The sequence below is a fragment of the Myotis daubentonii genome, chromosome 3, assembly GCF_963259705.1.
Source record: "Myotis daubentonii chromosome 3, mMyoDau2.1, whole genome shotgun sequence".
Taxonomy (NCBI): Eukaryota; Metazoa; Chordata; class Mammalia; order Chiroptera; family Vespertilionidae; genus Myotis; species Myotis daubentonii.
In genome coordinates, this window is record NC_081842.1 from 66,744,039 (window position 1) to 66,769,450 (window position 25,412).

General features: G+C 41.3%; 1 protein-coding gene and 1 pseudogene across 2 annotated transcripts in view; one reads left to right on the forward strand and one right to left on the reverse strand.

The window, feature by feature from the left end:
• Nucleotides 1-23,355, forward strand: part of CCDC191 (coiled-coil domain containing 191) — an 84,753-nt gene extending 61,398 nt beyond the window's left edge. For both annotated transcript variants that reach the window (XM_059687801.1, XM_059687802.1), the window contains 4 exons: nucleotides 8,738-8,881; nucleotides 21,036-21,188; nucleotides 21,703-21,848; nucleotides 23,012-23,355. In XM_059687801.1, the coding sequence (XP_059543784.1) occupies nucleotides 8,738-8,881; nucleotides 21,036-21,188; nucleotides 21,703-21,848; nucleotides 23,012-23,156 (588 nt within the window). In that variant the 3' untranslated portion in view covers nucleotides 23,157-23,355. The remainder of the gene's footprint in view (nucleotides 1-8,737; nucleotides 8,882-21,035; nucleotides 21,189-21,702; nucleotides 21,849-23,011) is intronic.
• Nucleotides 3,777-6,410, reverse strand: LOC132231846 (ATP synthase F(0) complex subunit B1, mitochondrial-like; annotated as a pseudogene).
• Nucleotides 23,356-25,412: the final 2,057 nt, after the last annotated feature.

Below are 25,412 nucleotides of genomic sequence, written 5' to 3' on the forward strand. Positions count from 1 at the left end.
TCTTGGTTCTCTTCAAATATCAATTGACTGTATTTATGTAGGTCTATTTCTGGGCTCTCTGTTCTGTTCTGTTGATCTTTATATATATTTCTTTAATAGTACCAGACTGTCTTTGATTGCTGTAGCTTTACAGTAAATCTTGAATATATTAAATGTGAATTCTCCCCTTTATTCTTTTATACAATGTTTTTGCTATTCTAGTTCTTTTGCCATTTGATATAAATTTTAGACTAATCTTGTTGATATGTATAAAAACTCTTGCTAAAATTTTGTTTGTGATCATATTGAATTATAGATCAAATTGGAAGAATAGACATCTTAACAATATTGAATCTTTATTTAGATTTTTTTACTTATTTCATAAGTGTTTTTATTTCTTTCCAACAGATCTTATATATTTTTTGTTAGATTTATACCTAAGTATTCCTTTTTGTGGTACTATTGTAAATGGTGTCTTTTTAAAACTTCAGATTTTATTTATTCATTGCTAGCATGTAGGAATACAATTTATTTTTATATATTGACCTTGTATCCTGCAATCTTACTAGGAGGTTTTTGTGGATTTTTTTGGAATTTTATACATAGGCAACCATGTAGTCTGCTAATAAAGACACCTTTATTTCTTCCTTTCCAATATGTATGACTTCTATTTATTTTTCTTGCCTTATTGCACCAGCTAGGTATTGCTGTGCAAGGTTGAGTAAGAGTAGTGAGAGGAGACATCCTTGCCTTGCAGTCTCTCACCATTATTGTCATATACTTCATGTATTTTATATATTTCATACATATGCCCAATACCTTGTTACTTTTATTGCTTTAGTTATATTTTAGTGTAATTAAAAATAAGCTGAAGATTATGTTTTACCTTTATTTCTTCCATTTCTTTGTGTAGATCTAAGTTTTTAACCTATATCTTATTCCTTCTGCCTGAAGAACTTCCTTTCACATTTCATGTAGTGTAAGTCTGTTAGTAGTGAATTCCCTTTTATTTTTGTTCATCTGAGAACATCTTTATTTCTCCTTCATGTTTTGAGGGGTATTTTTGCTGGATATAGAATTCTGGGTTGACAGTTTTTTCTTTCAACACTTCAAAGATGTTAGTTCATTGTCTTCTTGCTTGGCTGGTTTCTGGCAAGAAAACCAAGAAGTTTTCTTTAATTCTTAGTTTTGTTCCTTTATAGGTGTCAGTCTGCTCAGGCTACCATAACAGAATACCTCAGAGTAGGTGGCTTAAATAGCAAAAATTAATTTTCTCACAGTTCTGTAGGCTGTAAGTCTGAGATCAGAGGTCCAGCATGGTTGGTTTATGGTGAGGGCTCTCTTCCTAGCTTGTCGCTGTGTCCACCAATGGCATTTCTTCAGTGCATGCACATAGAGGAGGAGAGAGCATGCGAGCTTTCTGGTTTCTCTTCATATAAGGACACTAATCCCACCCTTAAGACTTCATTTTTACCTTAATTACTTCCTTAGAGGCCCTATGTCCAAATACAGCCACACTGGGGGTTAGGGCTTCAGTGTATCTATCTGGAAATACATATTCAGACCATAACAATGGGTAAGGTGAGTTTTCCCCCCCCAGCTACCTTCAAGATTTTTTTCTACCTTTGGCTTTCAGCACTTTGAATATAATATTTGTATGTGTGGTTTGTTTGTTTTCCCCTGCTTAGTGGTCTCTAAGTTTCTTAGATATGTGGTCAGTTATTTTATAATATGTTTACTCATTTCTTCAAATATTTCATCTCCATTTTTCTGGGATTCCACTTATGCTTGTGTTACATTGTTTGGTATTGTCGCTCAGCTTTTGGATGATCTGTTGTGTTTTCAGTCTTTGTTCTCTTTGCTTTTCAGTTTGTATAAATTCTATTGCCCTAACTTCAGGTTACCTGATTCTTCCCTTAACTGGGTAACATCTAGAGAAGAGCCCATTGAAGGCTCTCTTCACTTCTGTTACCCTGTTTTTAATTTCTGATGTTTTCATTTTACTTTTATTATATTTGTCCATGTCTCTGCTAAAATTACCTGTCTGATATTGAATGATGACTACCTTTTCCATTATAGCCTTCACTATTATCATAGATTATTTAAAATTACCTCTCTCTGATATTTACAACATCTTTATCATATCTGATTCTTCTTTTGATGATTGCTTTACCTTTTCAGGCTTTATTTTTTGTCTTTTGGTATGTCATATATATAGGGTGCCCCCCAAAAAATGATATACACAAACTTTTAATAATTATAAAGGCAATATTTATTAAAATACAATTTATTTTCAAAATTGAGCTATCAGCTATTTAAGTGTGTATACCTTTTGGGGGGAACCCTGTATATATTTGACATACCAACATATCTATATATATAAAAGCCAATTGACTGGAACGCCAGAATGACCGGAACGACCAGTCACTATGACACACACTGCGGCCCCACCCGGCTGGCCTGGCCCCAATCAGCTCCCCTGCACCCTCCCCCCCACCCCACCCCCGCTGGCCTGACCCTACCCATGCACAAATTCATGCACCGGGCCTCTAGTATATATATATTTGCAAGCCAGACATGTTGTACAGGACAATAGAAACTGAGATAAACAGGCTTTTAGTGTGGAGATGTGTGATAATCTAGCCAAGAGTTAGGCTGTTTTTGAAGTGTGTTAATGATTACTATTGTTGAGGTTTGTTGTTGCTGTGGGTACCATACACTTCAATTTCCTCTAGTGACTTGTTTTGTCTCCTCTTTTGGCCTTAGGTCTTCCCTTTGTACTATTCTCCAGAGAGAATCTGTCTCTTAGCAGCTCTCTCAGCTGTACTCCATTGTTATTACTGGAGGTTTGTTAGCATGCTGAGTAGGGTATGAACAAGGGGTAGCATTCTCTAATGTTCTGATTAAATCTCACTCTTTGGAGTGCACAATATTGGGCATTCAGGAGAATTTCTGCTCCTACTTTAGAAGTAGAGATTTTCCCTGCCCTCTGTTCCCCTCTTTTAGTATCCAGTGTACAGTCTGTGACCAGAAAGGCCATCACTCTGTGAGGTTCCCCCTCCACTTAGGTGAGATAGGGCAGTGGCCTAGACAGAGTCCCCTTCCCACAGCTGCAGTGGCATTCCACCAGTGCCCGCAGGTGGTGCCACTTGCAGATGAAGTCTCTTTTTCCTAAGGGAGAATGGTCTGGGCAGATTTTGCAGTGGTTGCTTTTTCTCCCTGCCAGCGGAACCATGGTGGGAACTTCTCTGGACTCTCCTTGATCCTCTCTTTGAGAGCCTGGTGGAGTTCCTAGAACAATGGCCTGCACAAAGCGGGGGAACCTCCCTATAACTATGACCCCAGGAGCTTTCACCTTTCTCATGCTGGCCTACCCTTGGCCTCCAGCAATTCGCCAAAATTTCTAGTTTAATCGTCTTACTGGCTCATATGGTGTATGGTGGCTTCTGCCTCAGATAAGCAAATGCTTGGGTCCTATGTCTCCCTAAAGGTGCCTGTCTCTCCAGATTTGTAATGGCTTCAATCTCTGATTGGTTCATAAAAAGTTATTAATTTGCTGTTTGTCCAGCTTTTTCTTGCTGGAAGACTACAACTTGTGCGAGGCAAGAAGGATGAGAAATACATTACTGATTAAGTTATTTAATTTCTCTCACTATACCAAGCTGAAATCTTTCCTTTTTAGGAAACATGAAATATAATTTCAGTCCCCAACAATAGACAAAAAGATGTTGTCACATAGACTAGTTTCTATTAAGTAACTCAATCGTTGGTAGCTGTCTCAATTGAGATAGATGCATTTATCTCACAGCTTTCTTTGCCAAGAGCTTTAGCTCTAAAATGCCCTGGGCCTTTATCTCCTTTTGCTCTAGCATAGATGCTCCGCACAGTATGTTTCTCCACCCAGTTTATCTTTTGTGGTCTTATTCCTTTTTTGAGGTGATTCTTACCTCCTTTATACTTTATAGAGCCATTCACAGTCAGCGACTTTCAAGGCCATAGCAATGTTATTCTTCTGGACATCAAAAAGATAATTACATTTCTGAACCTGTGCCTGACATCTCAAAGTCAGTCATATTCTGTATGTGCTTGATGGAAGCCTGCTTCACCTCTTTTACTTGGGTACATTTTTGCTTAAGTTTATCAGCAAATTGTGCAAAAGTGGTACCATAATATATATATATATTAATTATTGATTTTTTACAGAGAGGAAGGGAGAGGGATAGAGAGCCAGAAACATCGATGAGAGAGAAACATCGACCAGCCGCCTCCTGCACACCCCCTACTGGGGATGTGCCCGCAACCAAGGTACATGCCCTTGACCGGAATCGAACCTGGGACCCTTCAGTCCACAGGCCGACGCTCCATCCACTTAGCCAAACCAGTCTGGCAGTTTCTAATTACATAGATAATCAACCCGACTGTTGATATGGTAAAGAAGGTCTCTAGGGAACTCACATATATTTATTTAGATAGAAAATGCAAGATAAATCCTGTGATATCAGTTTTAGGATAAAGGAACTGGAAGAATTTCTCAGGAAAAAGCTCATGACCTATTTGTCCTCCATATTGAGGAAAAAGTCCTCCAGGGTCAGGATCAAGACTTGGCTGTCCTCTCTGAAAGATCCTTGTTACCTGCAATTCCCCTGGACCTCGATGTGCTTCATTCTTCAGAGAGGGAGCCACTGGTAATGGCAGGAAGTACCACCTGGGACAGGATGGTCAGTGATAGTCCAATGGTGGCTTAGTGTCCTTTAGTGTCAGGTGCAGCAGTAACTTGGCCATTCACAGGTCTCACACAAGGACCTTTTAAAAATAAAAATCTAAACCCCTCCTAACATCTCAGTGCTCATTTTTGTTAAAAGCTTACTTTCTAGTAACCCTTATCAGACAATGACTTTTATGGCTATATAAATATGCTTTTGATTGATAGACAGTTGATGAAGTTTGTGGTTAAAAAGATAAATTTATCAGAGAAGACCAGGTAAGATTTTAAGTCTTCCATAATTTCTTAACAAGCATATTTGTTTGTTTAACAAATATCTTTATAGAATCTACTATGTACTAGGCATTGTTCTAGGTCAGTGGTCGGCAAACGGCGGCTTGCGAGCCACATGCGCCTCTTTGGCCCCTTGAGTGTGGCTCTTCCACAAAATACCACGTGCGGGCGCGCACGTACAGTGCGATTGAAACTTGGTGGCTCATGCGCAGAAGTCGGTATTTTGTGGAAGAGCCACACTCAAGGGGCCAAAGAACCACATGTGGCTCACGAGCCGCAGTTTGCCGACCACTGTTCTAGGTGTTAGAATAGAGCAGTGTAGAAGACAAACAAAAGCCCTGCCCTAAAAAATGTATATGCTAGCTGGGGAAAACAGGTAATATGTGACAGCGAAAGAAGTAGAGAAGGGAAGGTCTGATAGGGGAAGCAAGATGGGAAAGGTCTCTCTGGAAGGCGATATTTGAGCTGCTGGATGCTGAGGAGGAAAGGCCTCTACAAGAGGGACATGTTAAATGTGAGATGCCTATTAGACATCCAAGTAAATATGTCAGATAGGCAGGTGAATATATAAGTCTAGACATCAAGATTATAGAAAGGAATCTGGGAGTCAAAAACATGTCAATATTTTTCTTGCTCTGGAAGTGAATGAAATCAATTTGGGAGATTTACTGTATAAAGAATGAATATATAATTGATTTCTAATTCAATAGCATTATGGTCAGAAAAGACACTTGATATGATTTTAATCTGTTAAATTTATTAAGACTTGTTTCTGGCCTAACATATGATCTATCCTGGAGAATGTTTCATGCGCACTTGAGAAAATGTGCATTCTGCTACGGTTAGATGTAATGTTCTGTATATGTCTATTAGGTGCATCTGGTTTAACACGTAGTTTAAGTCCAATGTTCCCTATTGATTTTTCTGTTTAAAGTGAGTTATTGAAGTTCCCTACTGTTATCGTATTGTTGTCTATTTCTCCATTCAGTATGTTGGTATATTTAGGTGCTCTGATGTTGGGTACATAAATATTTACAAGTGTTATAGCCTCTTGGTGAGTTGACCCCTTTATCCTGATATAATGACCTTCTTTGTCTCTTGTTAAGTTTTTGGCTTAATGTTTATTTTGTCTGATATAAGTATAGATAACCTTTCTCTTTTAGTTTAAATTTTCATGGAATATCTTTTTCCACCCCTTCATTTTCATTCTGTGTGTATTCTTTTTTTTCTTCATTGTTTTATATTTTATTGAATTTTTTTATTGTCTAAAGTTTTACATAGATCTTCTTTTTCCCCAATTGACCCCACCCCCACCCCCCAGCCATTCCCACCCCAGGCAAGCCCCCACCGCCCCAGTGTCTGTGTCCATTGGTTATGCTAATATGCATGCATACAAGTCCTTTGGTTGCTCTCTAACCCACCCCTCCCACGCCATTTGTCTCTGGATCTATTCTTGTTCATCAAATTATGTTGATCATTACATCCCACATATGAGTGAGATCATGTGATATTTATCTTTCTCCAACTGGCTTATTTCACTTAGCATAATGCTCTTCAGTTCCATCCATGCTGTTGCAAATGGTTGTGTGTGTGTTCTTAAAGCTGGTGAGCCTCTCGTTGGCAGCATACAGTTGGGTCTTCTTTTTTATACATTCAGCCACTGTATGTTTTTTTTTAAAATATATTTTATTGATTTTTTTACAGAGAGGAAGGGAGAGGGATAGAGAGCTAGAAACATCAATGAGAGAGAAACATCAATCAGCCGCCTCCTGCACACCCCCTACTGGGGATGTACCAGCAACCAGGGTACATGCCCTTGACCAGAATCTAACCCAGGACCCTTCAGTCCGCAGGCTGACGCTGCATCCACTGAGCCAAACCAGTTAGGGCAACTGTATGTTTTTGATTGGAGAATTTAGTCTGTGTACATTTAAGTAATTATTGATAGGTGTAGACTTATATTGTCTTTTGTTAACTATTTCCTTGCTGTTTTATAGTTTTTTGTTCTTCTCTTTCTTCCTTTGATGTGATGAGTCTTCTAGTTGTTATGCTTTGATTCCTTTCTCTTTTTTGTGTGTTTATATCTACTATAGGTTTATATTTTTTGGTTACCATGAGGCTTACATAAAATGTCTTGCAGCTACAGTCTATTTTAAGCTGAAAACTTTTAATGCATACAAAAGCTCTATTTTTACACTGTTTATGTATTTGATGTCATAATATATATCTTTTTACATTGTTTATCATAGCTATAGTTATTTTTAACACTTTGTCTTTTAACCTTTATCTAGAGCAGTGGTTCTCAACCTTCCTAATGCCGCGACCCGTTAATACAGTTCCTCATGTTGTGGTGACCCCCAATTTCATTGTTACAAATTGAACATAATTAAAGCATAGTGATTAATCACAAAAACAATATGTAATTATATATGTGTTTTCCAGTGGTCTTAGGCAACCCCTGTGAAAGGGTTGTTCGACCCCCAAAGGGTTCGCAACCCACAGGTTGAGAACCGCTGATCTAGAGTTATAAGTGATTCATTTACTACCATTTACAATATCAGAGTGTTCTGAATTTGCCTTTACCAGCAAATTTTATACTTTCATATGTTTTCATGTTACCAATCAGCATCCTTTGTTTCAACTTAAAGTCCCTTTAGCCTTTCTTATAAGGCTGATCTAATGGTGATAGACTCTTTCAGCTTTTGTTTGTCTGGAAACCCTTTATCCTTCAATTCTAAAGGACACTTTTGCTGGGTAGAGCATTTCTGGTTGGCAGTCCTTTTTATTTCAGCACTTTGACTATATCACTCCACTCCCTGTTGCTTTCAGGATTTCTGCTGAAAAATCCATTTGTGTCTTATGGGATTGCCCTTATATGTAACATGTTGCTTTTCTCTTGCTACTTTTAAGATTCTTTCCTTGTCTTTAACTTTTGACAGTTCAATTATAATGTGTCTTGGTGTGTGTCTCTTTAGAGTCATCCTATACAATCAAGAGCTAATATGCTAATTAGACCGGATGGCAGAATGACCTTTTGGAACGACCTCCCGGAACGACCAATGGGTGGGGGCAGCAGGGCCTCGAGGCCACAAGGCAGCTAGTGCTGCTAGGGCCGAGGCAGCTGGGGCTGTGAGGACCAAGCCCCTTGCACAAATTTTGTGCATTGGGCCTCTAGTGTATATGTGCGTGTGTGTGTGTGTGTATGTGTGTGTATATATATATACATATATATATATATACACACACATACATATATATATATATATATATATATATATATATATATATATATATATATATATATATTTTCTTTGGGCTTCTTGGATTTGGATATCTGTTTCTTTCCCCATGTTAGGGAAGTTTACAGCCAGTAAGAACTGTTTCTTTGCTATAGTTCTGTGTGTCTTGTGGACATAAGCTCCAGTGTTTTTCAAATCCAGGTGTTTTGGGTGGTTGTTTTAAAAATTGGGGTTTTAGATGTGCAGTCCAAATGCAAGCTGGGAGTTGGGAGTTCGCTCCCTATTGTATGGTGCTGTGCCAACTATGAGTTTATGACAAAAGTGTTTCCTAGCCTTTCAATGTGGGTATTTTCTTACTCCCCCAATATGGAAGTCATTCAACTGGTTTCTAGATTTCTTCCAGAGGCAATTCTCTGTGGGTGGCTGTATATTCAGTGCATCTGAAGGAAAAAGGAAGTTCAGGAGCCTCCTATGTTGTCATCTTGGTCCCTCCTCACCATTTTTACTTCTTAATTTTTTTCAGAAAGAACTGGAGCAGCAGAAGAGAATTAAGAGGAACCAGCAGCTGGAAGCAATAGCCAAAGATCATTATGAAAGGGTGTTGCTAAGGAAAAAAGGTCTGGAGCCTTGGAAGAGATTGAGAATGCAAAGCAAGCAAAACATCCAGGTATAGTGTCATACTCTTACCCCTCAAAATTAGAAAATTGACTTTTCAAATAGCATAAAATTAGATTTGAGTATTGTCTGGTGATTGAAAAGCCAGAAAGATAAATGAAGTGAGTGTTTGTATTTATTTGTTTTGTGTAAAAGTTTAGATTTGGTCTTCCAAGGTAGAGAAAGATTTCTGTAATTGAATAGGTTGAAAAAAGCTAGAGTAAATTTTTATTATAGACCTACAGATAAGACAAATAGAGGCCTCTCTCACTATTAACAGTGTGTAATAAAGAGAAAAATAATTACCATAGGTCTGTTAGTCAGGTTTCTGCTGCAGTAAAGCTACATAACAAACAGCCCTCAAATATCAGTGACATATATATAATTCGGGCATTTATTTCTTTTTTTTTTTTTTTTCAATTTTCTTTTTTTTTTTTTTAAATTAAATCTTTATTGTTCAGATTATTACATTTGTTCCTTTTTTTTCCCCCCATAACTCCCCTCCTCCCAGTTCCCGCCCCACCCTCCGCCCTCACTCCCCACCCACTGTCCTCATCCATAGGTGCACGATTTTTGTCCAGTCTCTTCCCACATCTCCCACACCCCTTTCCCCCCCAAGAATAGTCAGTCCATTCCCTTTCTATGTCCCTGATTCTATTATAATCAACAGTTCATTCTGTTCATCAGATTATTTATTCACTTGATTCTTAGATTCACTTGTTGATAGATGCATATTTGTTGTTCATAATTTGTATCTTTACCTTTTTCTTCCTCTTCCTCTTCTTAAAGGATACCTTTCAGCATTTCATATAATCCTGGTTTGGTGGTGATGAACTCCTTTAGCTTTTCCTTATATGTGAAGCTCTTTATCTGACCTTCAATTCTGAATGATAGCTTTGCTGGATAAAGTAATCTTGGTTGTAGGTTCTTGGTATTCATCACTTTGAATATCTCTTGCCACTCCCTTCTGGCCTGCAAAGTTTCTGTTGAGAAATCAGCTGACAATCGTATGGGTATTCCCTTGTAGGTAACTGAGTTTCTTTCTCTTGCTGTTTTTAAGATTCTCTCTTTATCTTTTGCTCTTGGCATTTTAATTATGATGTGTCTTGGTGTGGTCCTCTTTGGATTCCTTTTGTTTGGGGTTCTCCGCGCTTCTTGGACCTGTAAGTCCATTTCTTTCACCAGGTGGGGGAAGTTTTCTGTCATTATTTCTTCAAATAGGTTTTCAATATCTTGCTCTCTCTCATCTTCTGGCACCCCTATAATTCTGATGTTGGTACGCTTGAAGCTGTCCCAGAGGCTCCTTACACTATCCTCGCATTTTTGGATTCTTTTTTCATTTTGCTTTTCCGGTTGGATGTTTTTTGCTTCCTCGCATTTCAAATCATTGACTTGATTCTTGCGCTCCTCTGGTCTGCTGTCGGGCGTCTGTATAATATTCGTTATTTCAGTCCGTGTGTGCTTAATTTCTAGTTGGTTCCCCAATATAAGATCGAGGGTCTTATTAGTTTTCGTGTAGATCTCATTAAGTTTATCGGCGGCTTCTAAACAGTTCTTGAGAGACCTTAAAAGTGTGGTTCTGAACTCTATTTCTTCCTTTGACAATTTTGTCCTGTTTCTTTGTCTCCGCATTTTGTTATGCTTCCTTGGTGTACCCCCTAGTGGTCTTTGTTCGCAGTCTTATAGATAAATCTTGATTGTTGTAGCTAATTCCAGGGAGGGTTTGACCTCCAGGCCAAGTGGCTATGAGAATCAGCTGTGTCAGCAGTGAGAGAACTTCTGTCCTCTAGGGAGGTGCTAATCTAGCCTTTGCCTGAGGCTATCTGGCAAATGCCTCTGTGCAGGGCTTGGGCGGGGCAGGTCACACAGGATCAACAGGGTGGGCCTGAGAGAGCAGTTATGGCGGCTCTCAGTCCTGTCCCCAGGGGCTCTGCCTCTCTGAGTCCCAGCACCCGCTGCAAAGCTGGGAGAGAAAGCTGCACTCGCTCTGACCGAAGCCAGACAGTCCCGCTTCTCCCGTTTGAGTCTGGGTCCCTAGAGACTCGCCCGGATCTGGAGCTCAGAGTCTGCGACTCCCTCCCGATTGAAAACAACAACCGCGCCCTCCGCCGCCAGCCCGCTCCACGCACTCCGCACCTCAGAATTTGACTTCAGCACTGCGCCTCCTCTGAGTGTCCGTGTGCGTTTCTCTTTCCTCCTAGTTGTAGGACTTCCACTCAGCCAGCCTTCCTGTGGTTCTGGGTGATGTCCCTTCCGTGTTTTGGTTTCACTTTTGAAGTAGTTGTTCAAAGCAGCAAACTCCGGCGTTAACCTATGCCGCCATCTTGGTTCTCTCGGGCATTTATTTCTTACTCACGTCTGTGGACCAGTTGTGGATTGGGTTCAGGTCTCTCCACAGTCACTCTTTCTGGCTATAGCAGCTATTCAGGGCATGCTTTTCACCTGGCAAATGTCTGAGGTACAAAGGCCAAACCCTTTTCTGTAAACCCACGTGAAACCTCTGCTTGTATTGTGTTTACTAACATTCTGTTGGCCAGAGCAAATCATAGCGCTAAACTAAAAGTCACTAAGAAGTAAAAGAGGGAGAGAAACTAAGATGGCGGCATAGATAAACACCGGGAAATTGTCGCCTCACACAACAATTGAAGAATACCGCAAGGGTCGGAGCAAACATCGTCCAGAACAACAGGAAGGCTGGCTGAGTGTAATTTCTACAACTAGAAGAAAAGAGGGGCACGCTGAGAGCCAGGGGAGCTGCGGAGGTGAGGTGCAGAGGTGCGGAGGTGAAGTGCAGAGGTACGGCGGCGGCTCGAGCGAGCGCGGAAAGGGGGTGGCGCCTGAGGACGCGGCTGTCTTTTTGAATCACAAGCTCCCGACTGCTCTGAACTCCGGTTCCAGCGGGTCTCTGGGGACCCAGGGCTCATACGGGGAGAGGCTGGTCTGTCAGGCGGCAGCGGGCGAACTTGAGGGCGGCTTTCCCTCAGAGGTGCTTGCAGCCGTTACCGGGACACTGAGACGCGTGGCTCCGGGTGCGGAGAATCACCATAGCTGCTTTCACCGCCCTTTGACTCCCTGAGACCCCGCCCCACCCAGGCTGTGGCAGAGGCTTTTGCATGTGAATGTACCTAACTACAGCCCAGCCAGGCAGACCCGGAACTTCCAAGAGAAGGCCCAAGGCCCCGCAGCGGCTTGCATTGCTTCACAGCTGAGCCTCTTCGTGGCTCCTGCTGTGTGGCCTCAGGCAGGGGCTGAATTAGCACCTCCTTAGATCCAGGAGCCACTGCACCCAGTGGTCAGAGGGGGACCATTCTCCCACTTCAGACACAGCTGATTCCCACAGCCAACTGGCCTGGAGGTCAATTCCTCCCAGTGATCCTACAACAACCAAGGCACCAAGAGTGCACCAAGAGTGTCTACCCCAGGTAACTGGGGAGGCTGAGCCACTGGGCCCTACAGGACACCTGGCGTGCAGGGCCACTCTATCAACACAGGGAAGCAGCCAAAATGCGGAGACAAAGAAAAAGGTCACAAATGGCAGAAACGGAGGAAAGCAAACGACTGGATATAGAGTTCAAGGCCACGTTTATAAGGTTTTTCAAGAATTTTATGGAAACCGCCGATAAATTTAATGAATCCCTCAAGGAGTATAGTGAGACCATGGAGGACATGAAAAAGGACCAACTAGAAATTAAGCATACACTGACTGAAATAAAGAATAATTTACAGAGATCCAACAGCAGACAAGAGGATCCCAAGAATCAAGTCAAAGATTTGAAATACAAAGAAACAAAAAATACCCAACCGAAAAAGAAAAAAGAAAAGAGATTCAAAAAATATGAAGATAGTGTAAGGAGCCTCTGGGACAACTTCAAGCGTACCAACATCAGAATTATAGGGGTACCAGAAGGAGAGAGAGGGCAAGATATTGAAAACCTTTTTGAAGAAATAATGACAGAAAACTTCCCCTACCTGGTGAAAGAAATGGACTTACAAGTCCAGGAAGCGCAGAGAACCCCAAACAAAAGGAATCCAAAGAGGACCACACCAAGACACATCATAATTAAAATGCCAAGAGCAAAAGATAAAGAGAGAATCTTAAAAGCAGCAAGAGAAAGACAGTCAGTTACCTACAAGGGAGTACCCATTCGACTGTCAGCTGATTTCTCAACAGAAACCATGCAGGCCAGAAGAGAGTGGCAAGAAATATTCAAAGAGATGAATAGCAAGAACATGCAACCAAGATTACTTTATCCAGCAAAGCTATCATTCAGAATGGAAGGTCAGATAAAGAGCTTCACGGATAAGAAAAAGCTAAAGGAGTTCATCACCACCAAACCAGCATTATATGAAATGCTGAAAGGTATTCTTTAAGAAGAGGAAGAAGAAAAAGGAACTCTTACCATTTGCCACAGCATGGATGGAACTGGAGAGCGGATAAATACCACAGGATCTCACTCATTTGTGGAATATAATGAACAACATAAACTGATGAACAAGGACTGATCCAGAGACGGAGAGGCATTGATTGGACTGTCGGGACTTGGAGGGAAGGTAGGGGAGGGTGGGGGCAAGGGGGAAAGATCAACCAAAGGACTTATATGCAAGCATATAGGCCTAACCAATGGACACGGACAACGGGGGGGTGAGGGGATGAGCGGGGGGGGGGGGGGTAGAGGGTACACATATGTAATATCTTAATCAATAAAAAATATTAAAAAAAAAAAGAAGTAAAAGAGGCTCATCTACTCCATTGGGAGATACTATGAAATCATACACAAAGAATCCTATACAATAAAGAGCTAATATGCAAATGGTCATCACACCCTCATGCCGTAACGGCTCAGACACTGGACACTGGGGGAGAGGAATGGGGACCAACCAGGCACAAATGAGCTTGTGAGAGAGGAATGGGGACCAGCAAGGCTGCGGCCTGGGAGAGGGACAAGCCGCCCACCCCGCGCTCCTGTGTGCCAGCGCCTGTGCCTGTGGCCCAGGAGAGGGACAAACCGCCTGCCTCACGGTCCTGGGCACCAGCGCCTCCGGCTGCAGCCTGGGCAAAGCCACCCACCCACAGTCCCCTGTGGCTGCAGCCAGCCTGGGCAAAGCTGGCCCAGGTCCTGGGTGCCTGTGGCCAGCCAGAGGAGGGAAGCCCAGATCCCGGGTTCTTGCGACCAGCCAGAGGAGGGAATCCTAGGTCCTGGGTGCAGGGTGAGGCAGAGGCGGTTAGGGGCGATCAGGCCAGCAGGGAGCAGTTAGGGACAATCAGCCAGTAGGGGAGCAGTTAGGGGCAATCAGGCAGGGAGGCAGAGGGGTTTGGAGCCAGCAGTCCCAGATTGTGAGAGGCAGTCAGACATCCCCCGAGGGGTCCTGGATTGGAGAGGGTGCAGGCCAGCCTGAGGGCCCTCCCCTGTTCACAAATTTTGTGCACCAGGCCTCTAGTATGGGTATATAATCCTATTATAGGGAATAGCAACCCATTCTGCCACACAAAGGTATATTAAATCAAATATCATCAAAATTCAAATTTATCTAGTGCATAGATCATTCAACTAAATGATTATGAAGCTCAAAATGCATAAAATGTTGCCTTTAGAATTCTAGTTAATAATAAGCTCAGTAATGTGTACCAGTGATAACCACTCTTATTTACACATTTGACCAAGTTAATACTGAAAAGTAAGACTAGTAGTTTTGGTTGTGAAAACCAGGATTAAAGATGAACAATAATGCTTCATATTATAAGAGCCCCACTAAATCAAGTAATGCTGCAGGTTATACCTCTGTGAATGTGACTTAGGCTGCTTTTTATCCTACCTCATCAGTTTATTCACCCTTCATTCTCCTTGTCCTCTTCCTATTTTCACAGTTTCTTTCCTTCTCTTTATTTTCCCCAATGCCTTTCCCACTATCTTTCTTCTGTCCCTGACTTTTTTTGTCCTCAGTCTCCTTACCAGTGGCTCTGGAACTATTGAGTATTCCAAAACACCTGAGGGTGCACATTGGTGGTGGTCAGGCCTGAGCACAGGGGAATCCATCCTATCTGGAGGCCTGGACCCATCTGTGCCCCCAGCCACTGCTAGTTTGCTTTGGCTTTTCTAGTAGTGATATGGGTGAGCTGACTCCTCAGTCTTCTGAGTGAATGAATCTGGAAATGAAATCTGAAATTTGAATTAAAATTTGCTTCTTATCTATATATATAAAAACCTAAGTGACTGGAATGACTAGTCGCTATGATACGCACTGACCACCAGGGGGCAGTCACTCAACACAGGAGCTGCCCGCAGCCCACAGGCCCTGATCGCTGATGGGGCCTGTTGGCCAACCTCCCAATTCTTCCCCCCCCCCCAACCCCCCCACCCTCCTGCCGACAGGCTCCAATCACCTGGGACAGGGAACCTGGGGTGAGTAGCGGCAGACGTGGCCCCTTTCCCGGGGGGGGGGGGGGGCCGAGGGCTGGTTCCCTCCTTGGGGCTGGTGGCCCACCTCCCAGGTCCCTCCCCCCAGGATGGGATGGGGAACTGGGGGTGGGTGATGACAGACATAGGAGGCAGATAGGCAAGGAACCCGATCAGCCCTGATCGCCAGCCAGGCCTAGGGACCCCACCTAGTGCATGAATTTTGTGCACTGGACCTCTAGTAATATATAACCACAAAGATTGGTCATATCAGATAATTTGCTATCCAGTTGAGTGCTCCTAGTTTTATCTGGCTTTTATCTATTTCTTTATTGTCAACTATAATACACAAAGGAAAGGTAGTCAAGGATTAGCTCTTCTTTTTTTGGTCCTTGTTTTTGATGGAGTAAAATCAAGAAAGGTATGAAATTTAGAAACAAAATAGAATTTATGGGTAAATAATCAAATTAAAATTTTTAAAAATTATGCAGAAGAATGTAAAAATAGAAACAGGAATTTGAGCTCAAAATAACAATTATAGGCTTTAAATATAGAAAAACCCACTTAAAATAAAAACAGAAAATCACAGATCTGAAACCAGCATTTCTAAAATTTCTTGATCATACAACCATCTGGAGAACTTACAAAAATGCACTTTCCTGGTCCCACCTCCAAGTATTTTCAGTAAGTCTGGGTTGTTGACTGGGGTGGGGAGTGAGAAGGGGAGTGTGTATCAGGGACTCTGCATGTTTAAAAGGTAGCCCAGGGGATTTTGATACAAGTTGTCCGAGCACCATATTTTGAGAATCACCTCTCTAGTCATACCAGTGTATTTGTTTTCTGTTGTTGTTATAACAATTGACTACAACCTTAGTGACTTAAAACAACACAAATTTATTATCCTAAAATTCTGGAGGTCAGAAGTCCAAAACCAGACCTACTAGGATAAGGTCAAACTGAGTGTGGGACAAGTTCCTTCTGGAGGTTCCAAGGGGAGAATGGCTCCTTACTGTTTTTAGTGTCTAACAGTCACCTGCATTCCACTGCTCACAGCCTCTTCCTCAGATCACTCTAATCTCTTCCTGATCCTCCTGTCTCCCTCTTATAAGGACCCTGTGATTACATTTAGGACTCTCCCGTATAATCCAGGATATTCTCACCATTTTAAGATCCTTCACTTAATCACATCTGCAAAATCCCTTTTACCATGTAAGGTCACCTACTTACAGGTTCCAGGGATCAGGGCAAGGCTATCCCTGAAGGGCCACTCTTCAGTCTATCACAACAAGATAGAATTTTAGAACATTCGTAGTCCTCTGCATCTCCTTCACTTTTTAGACAAGGGAACTAAGCCCTAGAGAAGAGAACTGCTAGCTCAGAGTCACAGCGCATTGGTTACAAAGCTGGAAGAGCTCATCACCATCTTCTTCCAAGAATCCTGCCCATTCTGGCAGCCTTTGTGCTGCGTAGAAATCAGAGGGTCATGTAGGTGCCAGGCACCAGTTGAAAGTTAAAAAAATAAAAAGTAAAATGGAAAGTTCTGGAGGGCAGTAAGAGGAAGGGATGGCTTCTTCACCCATCAGAGTTGGCTTCCAGGAAGGGATAGAAAAAATTAAGGAAGAAGAAGGGTCCAGTTACATAATTCCTCGTTTGTTTCTATCACTTTCTTCAGAAGGATTATTTAGCATTTTCCCTTAAACTCACATGTGCTTGTTAAACAAATAAAATTAACTTCCAAGAACAGGAACAAGACAGGGCTACCCACTCTCACCACTCCTGTTCAACATAGTACTGGAAGTATTAGCCATTGCAATTAGACAAGAAGAAGAAGTAAAAGGCATCCAGATTGGAAAAGAAGAAGTAAAACTGTCCTTATTCGCAGATGACATGATATTGTACATAAAAAACCCTAAAGACTCCATCAAAAAACTATTAGACTTAATAAATGAATTTGGCAATGTAGCAGGATACAAAATTAACGCCATGGAATCTATGGCATTTCTATACGCCAATGGTGAACTTACAGAAAGAGAGACTAAAAAAACAATCCCATTTACCATCGCACCAAAAAAATTAAGATACCTAGGAATAAACTTAACTAAGGAGGTAAAACACCTCTACTCAGAAAACTACAGGACATTGAAAAAAGAGATAGAGGAAGACATAAACAGATGGAAGAACATACCATGTTCTTGGATTGGTAGAATCAACATCATTAAAACGTCCATACTACCCAAAGCAATCTATAAAGTCAACGCACTTCCTATTAAAATACCAACGGCATATTTCACAGACCTAGAACAAACTCTCCAAAAATTCATCTGGAATAAAAAAAGACCCCAAATCGCTGCAGCGATCCTGAGAAAGAACAAAGTAGGTAGGATCGCAATACCAGATATCAAGCTGTATTACAAAGCCACTGTTCTCAAAACTGCCTGGTACTGGCACAAGAACAGATATATAGATCAATGGAATAGAATAGAGAGCCCAGAAATCGACCCGAGCCAATATGCTCAATTAATATTTGACAAAGGAGGCAAGAACATACAATGGAGTCAAGACAGTCTCTTCAATAAATGGTGTTGGGAAAATTGGACAGATACATGTAAAAAAAATGAAACTAGACCACCAACTTACACCATACACAAAAATAAACTCAAAATGGATAAAGGACTTAAATGTATGACGGGAAACCATAAAAATACTAGAGGAATCCAAAGGCAACAAAATCTCAGACATAAGCCGAAGCAATTTCTTCACCGATACAGCTCCTAGGGCAGGGGTGGGCAAACTTTTTGACTCAAGGGCCACAATGGGTTCTTAAACTGGACCGGAGGGCTGGAACAAAAGCATGGATGGAGTGTTTGTGTGAACTAATATAAATTCAAAGTAAACATCATTACATAAAAGGGTACGGTCTTTTTTTCCAATAGTTTTATTCATTTCAAACGGGCCAGATCCGGCCCGCGGGCCGTAGTTTGCCCACGGCTGTCCTAGGGCATTGGAAACTAAAGAGAAAATAAACAAATGGGAGTACATCAAAATATAAAGTTTCTGCACAGCAAAAGAAACCATCAACAAAACAACAAGAAAGCCCACTGCATGGGAGAACATATTTGCCAATGTTGTCACCAATAAGGGTTTAATCTCCAATATTTATAGGGAACTCATACAACTTAACAAAAGGAAGAAAAACAATCCAATCAAAAAATGGGCAAAGGACCTAAATAGACACTTTTCAAAAGAGGACATTCAGAAAGCCAAGAAACATATGAAAACATGCTCAAAGTCACTAGTCATCTGAGAACTGCAAATCAAAACAATGAGGTACCATCTCACACCTGTCAGAATGGCTATTATCAACAAATCAACAAACGACAAGTGCTAGAGAGGATGTGGAGAAAAAGGAACCCTCGTGCACTGCTGGTGGGAATGCAGACTAGTGCAGCCACTATGGAAGACAGTATGGAGTTTCCTCAAAAAGTTAAAAATGGAACTCCCATTTGACCCAGTGATCCCACTTCTAGGAATATATCCCAAGAAAACAGAAACACCAGTCAGAAAGGATATATGCACCCCTATGTTCATAGCAGCACAATTTACCATAGCTAAGATTTGGAAACAGCCTAAGTGCCCATCAGCAGATGAATGGATTAGAAAACTGTGGTACATCTACACAATGGGATACTATGCTGCTGTAAAAAAGAAGGAATTCTTACCATGGATGGAACTGGAGAGCATTATGCTAAGTGAAATAAGCCAGTCAATGAAAGAAAAATACCACATGATCTCACTCATTTATGGATAATTAAGACCATTATAAACTGATGAACAAAAATAGATACAGAGGCAGAGCAACGTCGAACAAACTGTCAAACTACAGCGGGTAGGCCGGGGAGGGTTGGGGGGGGTGAGTAAGAGATCAACTGAAGGACTTGTATGCATGCATATAAGCAAAACCAATGGACACAAGACACTAGGGGGGTATGGGAGGCCAGGGGAAGGTCAAGGGGAGAAAAAAAAAGGAGACATATATAATACTCTTTGTAATACTTTAAGCAATAAAACAATTTTAAAAGTATATAAAATAAAATTAACTTCCATGACAACTATGTTTTTAAATAAGGTTTATTGGTCCAAAATGCTAGCCAAAAGCAGCATAGACTCCAAATCACCAGGAGCATGGCCAAGGAGAACAGTGTGCCCATGGTCCCAGAGTCTTGCAAGCATTTCTGTACATGGAGCAGAGGGAAGGTGGAAGAAAGGTAATCTGAAAGAATTCTCATTAGCTGCAGGCAAAGAAGGGGGAGAAGGGGGAGCGGGATCAGCATAGAGAAATGTTCCCTCCTGTAGACTGGCTGTGGGCAAGTCTGGAGAGTGCACACACGTGCACACAAGCCGAGGCTCCTGGAGTCAGTCAGTGGTTCTCAACCTTGGCTGCATATCAGAATCACCTGGGAATCTTTTTAAAATCCTGATTTCTGGGCTTCATCCTCCAGAAATTCTGTTTCTTTGTTATGGGTTGGTGCCACAATATTAGTAACAAAGAAACAGAATTTCCGGAGGATGAGGCCCAGAAATGAGGATTTTAAAAAGATTCCCAGGTGATTCTAATGTGCAGCCAAGGTTGAGAACCACTGAGTTAAGTGGTGCCTGGTAGAAATAACCTGTGGAAATAGCCACCTGGAAGTTAACCTGAAGCTCCAACAGGCAATGGGAGGAATGTGAGCAGTCATTAACAGGCTAACGTTCTGTCTTTCACTTCCCGGTCACTGTAATTTAATTTAGACATTTCAGAATTTTCTCTTTCTCATGCTATATTCCATTTATTCCAACAACCATTTTTAGAACTTTTAAGGAGCCTTCTGAGAATCGTTTTCTTTCTGGTTGTTTCCGTTTTCCCAGAGGATGAAGAGAAGGGAGGGGAGGAGGCTATGGTTTCTGGCTGCCTTTGCCTTTTGGTCCCCAGACAGAAATCAGGACAGGCAGCATCTCAGGTGCCACAGAGACCTCTTATAATGCTCATTTTGACCAAGAATTATGACTGCCAAGAGTTTGGTTTGGGTCAATCACATTCATAATGCTGGGTGGCTAGACAGGCTTAGAAAAATATGTAATTGGAGAGAACAAAGGGGGAAGGATTTTTTCCTCTTACCTCTTGAAAGAATATAACACTTTTTAAAATCTATAAACTGAGTTGTATGTTTATTTTGAAAGAATTTTGCTCTGACCTTTTACGTTGGTAAGACATTAAATTATTCATCATGTTATTTTTCTATCAGATGGTTCTGTGGTTTATTGATAATGTCTAAATTTCAGTGCTGGTGACAGCTCATTCTACAAAACTAATTGAAAGTATTGGCATTTCCTCAATTAGACAGTGGTTAAGTACATAAAAAAAGAGAGGTTTGTTATGGAGTTGCTGTCTGAGCTCCAACAGAACAAACTGAGAACATTGCCAGCCACCCACTTCAAAACTCGGTGCAAGTGAAATAATGGCTTTGGAGGCTGTTTATTTCATTTTCCTGATAACCAGCCAGTCACTGTGGTCTTCAGGGAGTCAGCACTGAAAGGCTATGCATGCGATGAATCTAAAACCCCCATAAAATAGAGTCAGTAGTCAAAGCTTTAGGGACATAGGCTGAATGTCCTTAAGATACTCTCTCCACATGTGGTTTGAAGCATCATTTGCCAAGGCAATGAATGTGTGTTTCCTTAAGTGATCTACAATACAAGGAATAATTTCCTTCTCTTATTTATAAAATGATATAGGTGGCCGAAGAACATCATTCTTTGGCCCTACAGAGGAAATGCCTGCTGAGCTGGTTCCGTTGCAGTCAGGAGAGCCTGGCTAGGAAGACGGCCCTGGCCGATCAATGCTATTCCCAAACGTTGCTTAGGAGAGTCCTCCGGAGCTGGCAGCGGGTAAGGCACAGGAAGGGAGCTTTGAATACGTGTCTGCTTAATCCCTGTAAGAAAATTAGATGCAATCCAGAATGTCCAGTCATTGTTTTTTCAAGAACAATATAAAATAGTCAATCTAATGCATTGCTTAGAAATGAATGCGGAATGTCAAATTAACTTTTTGTTAATATAAAATCTTAAGCCTATTTCTTTTCACACTGTCTCTATAAATTATGTGTCATTATATCAACTTTTGATTTTATACTTGTTTCTTATCCCGTAATTGCTCAAGTGATTTTACTAGAAATCTACCCCCTTGATATTGTTACTGTTTCCCCCCTCTGGTTCCATTATTTCCTTCAGACATTACAGAGGCTGTTTGCTTGGCTGCCACATTTTCTCTTTATGCCTCCAGTGTCCTTTGTTCCTTTGTCTTGTATTTGTTTCTATTCTTTCTCTTTTGTACTGTTTATCTGCTCTAATTCTTTGTCTGTGACATTATTTGACTCATTTCTGTTCCTTTCCTCATCCCCAGTACCTGACTGACCTGGAGGAAGAAGTACAAACACTGTGTATGCATTTTCTTCAAAAGAAGATTTGCAGGGCCTGGCTTAACATGGTCAGGGAGGCCCGGATCGATTCTCAGAGCAAGCACAAGATTGCCGTGGAGCACAGTGACAGGTGAGGGTCTGATCTCTGAGGAAAGTCACTCTTTGACTGCATAATTGCCCTGCAATATATTCTGTACCTGGAACATGTCCAGAAAGAGGAAGTGGAGGCTAGGAGAGCTGGGCATTCAGCGATACCAGCAGAGGTGTTCCAGCTCACCCGCTGACTCGGTGATGAAAACAGGATAGTAACCATCCCCCTGGAACTCCAGGGACCTGTCTTTAAAATGAGGAGGGTGCCCATCTTCTCTGCTTCACAGGGACTGGCAGGAGAATAAAATTATGAGAAGTACATGAACACACTTAAGCAAATGTATGTATTCTTTATGTCACATAGGTTTGTAAGTTCATTTTTTAACATTATTGTGAAATATAACACTAATACAGAAAAGTGCTTAAGTCATGCAAGTCCAGCTTAATGAATTACTATAAAGGGGACATCCATGTCATCACCACTGAGGTCCAGAAGTAGGACACTGATGGCCCCCAGAGTCCCGCTGGCTTCTGCCCAAGGGCCAGCCCTTCCTCCTCAAGGTGAACTACTCCTGAGCTTTGTGAGCAGCATGTCTTGCCTTTTTGTTTCTTCACTTTTGCCTTCCAAGCATGCAGCCTTCAAGGCTATATAGTTTAGTTTTGCCTGGTTTGGAATTTTATGTAATTCAAATCACACAGTATGCCATATTAATGTTTGTAATACAGTGATGTCTTATTTAATCTAAATTCCTTGAGGAATAAGGTGTAAGTTTTCCTTCGTTTCGTGTGATTTTAAGCATTTTGGATAGAAATGCCCTAAATTTTATTACGCACTTCCCTTTGAGAGTAAACAAATGGTCTGTCCTTCTTTGGTGACTGGGTGTCTGTCATTTCCTATGAGCTTAATGTGGCAGATGCCTCCACGTTCTGTGGTGTACAGATTGTTGTGTAGGCACAGGAGTGTCACCTCCTCACACAGGCCTTCCCTGGCTACCTAAGGGAAAGTAAAAGAACCTGTTGGTCACTCCCATCCACTTCTGTGGCTTTCTCTTCTTTACAGCATTTCTCAGCCTGAATTCCAGTAGTGATTTACATACCTTATTAATATGTTTTATTCACATAAGGATTATTCTTACATGTGCTTCAGATGGAAAGTCAACTTTTCCTTAATATTTTACATTTTTTTCCTTTTTATTCTTAAAGGAGGATTCTCTGGATCACATTTCAGACATGGAAGAAGTTTGCAAAATTTATGAAAGAGGAAAGATTAAGAGAAGAAAGGCGAGAGCAACTCCGTAAGAAGGTAGCTGAAATCCTTCCGGACTTCCAGGCGCTGGCCCCACCGTGACTCTGGTGGTCCAGCGTCAGATACTCGCCCTCGTGTAAGAGTCCTTGGTGTCCAGGGAACACAAGCCAGCGCCGTGCTTAGGATGGAATGCCCATGGTCCATACAGGTCTGTTAGCACCACCCACCCACATGCACATGCATCTACATGGTTGTTCTGTCAGGTTTTCCTTGGATTAAAGGACTTCTTTTTTAGTTTGTACTTCCTTCTTTTATTTCTCTTGGGTTGCTAATCAGTTCACTAAAGCATTTATCCCAGCAGGATCAGCCACAGGAACTGTTCCTGTTCCACTGTTCAAATGCAGCGTCTGTATTTTTAGCATCATAAACTTTAAAAAGGACGTGTTTGCTTGCCTGAGCTTGTGGAGGAAAATGTCCTTATAGCTTAACGTGAGTTGTTAGCAAGTGTAACTTTAGTTAAAAAGAAATTAAAAGTAGTGAGCACTTAGAAAAGGAGTCATATGTGGCCAGGCACCTAGTTAGTACCTCAGCATCCGCAACAAGCATTCTGCCGGACTCCGTCCTTTCTGCCAACCCCTAATGGAAAGCCACGCATCAAAGGTAGTCTTTGCAGTGCTGCAATGGATAACAGCGTATCCTAATTTCAGAGAAAGTGGGGCACCAAACACATTTTTCCTCAGTGCACCTTGATAAGCAGGAAGGGAAGTCCAGCAGTTTGTTAAAATATCTGGCCATGCTCCCAATTGCTTCCTCTAAATAATACTTGATCTGCTTTTAGACCTCAATTTGATCTATATGTCAAGATGTTTATCTTTCATTCAAAGAATGTTTCAATCTTTAAGGTGCAAAAGACTATAAAGACATTCCCTTCTGTGAACTGAATTATCTGCTAGAAATTTTTTTTCATTACAAAACACATTTATTACAACAAATTCAAGTAGTAGATAAAAGCACAGAGTAAAATGAGAAAGTCCCTTGCGCCCTGAGGTAACTGTTATTTGGTAGGTTGAAAACATGAGTTGGTAAAGTAAAATTCTGTCATCATTTCTTACTTCTTCGAAGGGATACCTAGCTGTAGCTATACCACCTGCAAAATGATTCTGTCCTTCTCTGTGGAAGATGTGTGACTCACTCAGACAGGACAGAACACCCTAAGTCAAACTTTAGTTCTTCTACAATATCCCTGTCTCCATAGTTATCCTCTAAAAAACTTTTTAAGACTGATGGCCACCAAAGAAAATGGGAATAAAAGTAACTCATATTTAATCTCTTTCCATCTAAATCCTGTTTTCATAACTGTAGTAAGTTATAGACTATTGGCTTGTATTACCACCCAAGCCTACACATATAGGTGAAGCCCTTAAGCAAGCATGCAAGGTTTCACCTGTAGAGCTTAAGTTTTCTCTCTTAAACTCTTTTATTTTTATTTCACCTCAAGCATCATTTAGAAATTGAGTCTTTAGCAACCCATATTCTGATTGAGCCAGCAAGAACTTTTTACCTACTTATAGAACCTTCTAAGTAGACATAGGAAAACAAATTAGTAAATGACCTATGTTTCTGGCTGGGCTATCTGTGTGTGTGTGTGTGTGTGTGTGTGTGTGTGTGTGTGTGTATGTATGTAAAACCTGAAACCATGGGTATGTGCCCTGACTGGGAATTGAACCTACAGCCTTTGGTGTATGAGACAACACTTCAACCAACTGAGCCACACCAGCCAGGCCTTGCTGGGCTATCTTAATATGATTTAAAATTTTACTGCTAACAAAATGCCCAATAAGCAGTATCCCTGGCCTACAAAACTGGAAAAGTAACCACCAGGAATATGATAGTTTTAGGTCCACAGGCTGGGACCTAAAGCTACATTGCAGGCTTCTCTTAAAGCAAAGGAGTTCAGGAGGCACACCGAGAAACACCAACTAGTCTCCTTAAATAAAGCACTTTATTTCCCATTTAAATAACTTGGTCACAAAAAATAATAATAACTTGGTCACAGTACATTATTTTACATAAATGGCAGTAATTTTTTCAAATCTCCATTTGAAAGGCCTTGTGTCTGAGTCCAAGGTGATAGGATGAATACAAGGATTAAAAACAGTGCAAAATGTGTAGCCCACAGCTTCGAGACTTGGCTTAAGAAATCCCCTTTAATGTTGCTGGGCAAGTTACATTAAATATTAAGTTTAATATTAAACAAACATACCTGGGTTTCCTTTAGTCGATAACATCAGACCCAGAAACCTAATCAACTGAAAAGGCTCAAAAGCCCTAACAACTGAAACCGTCACATCACCCGAA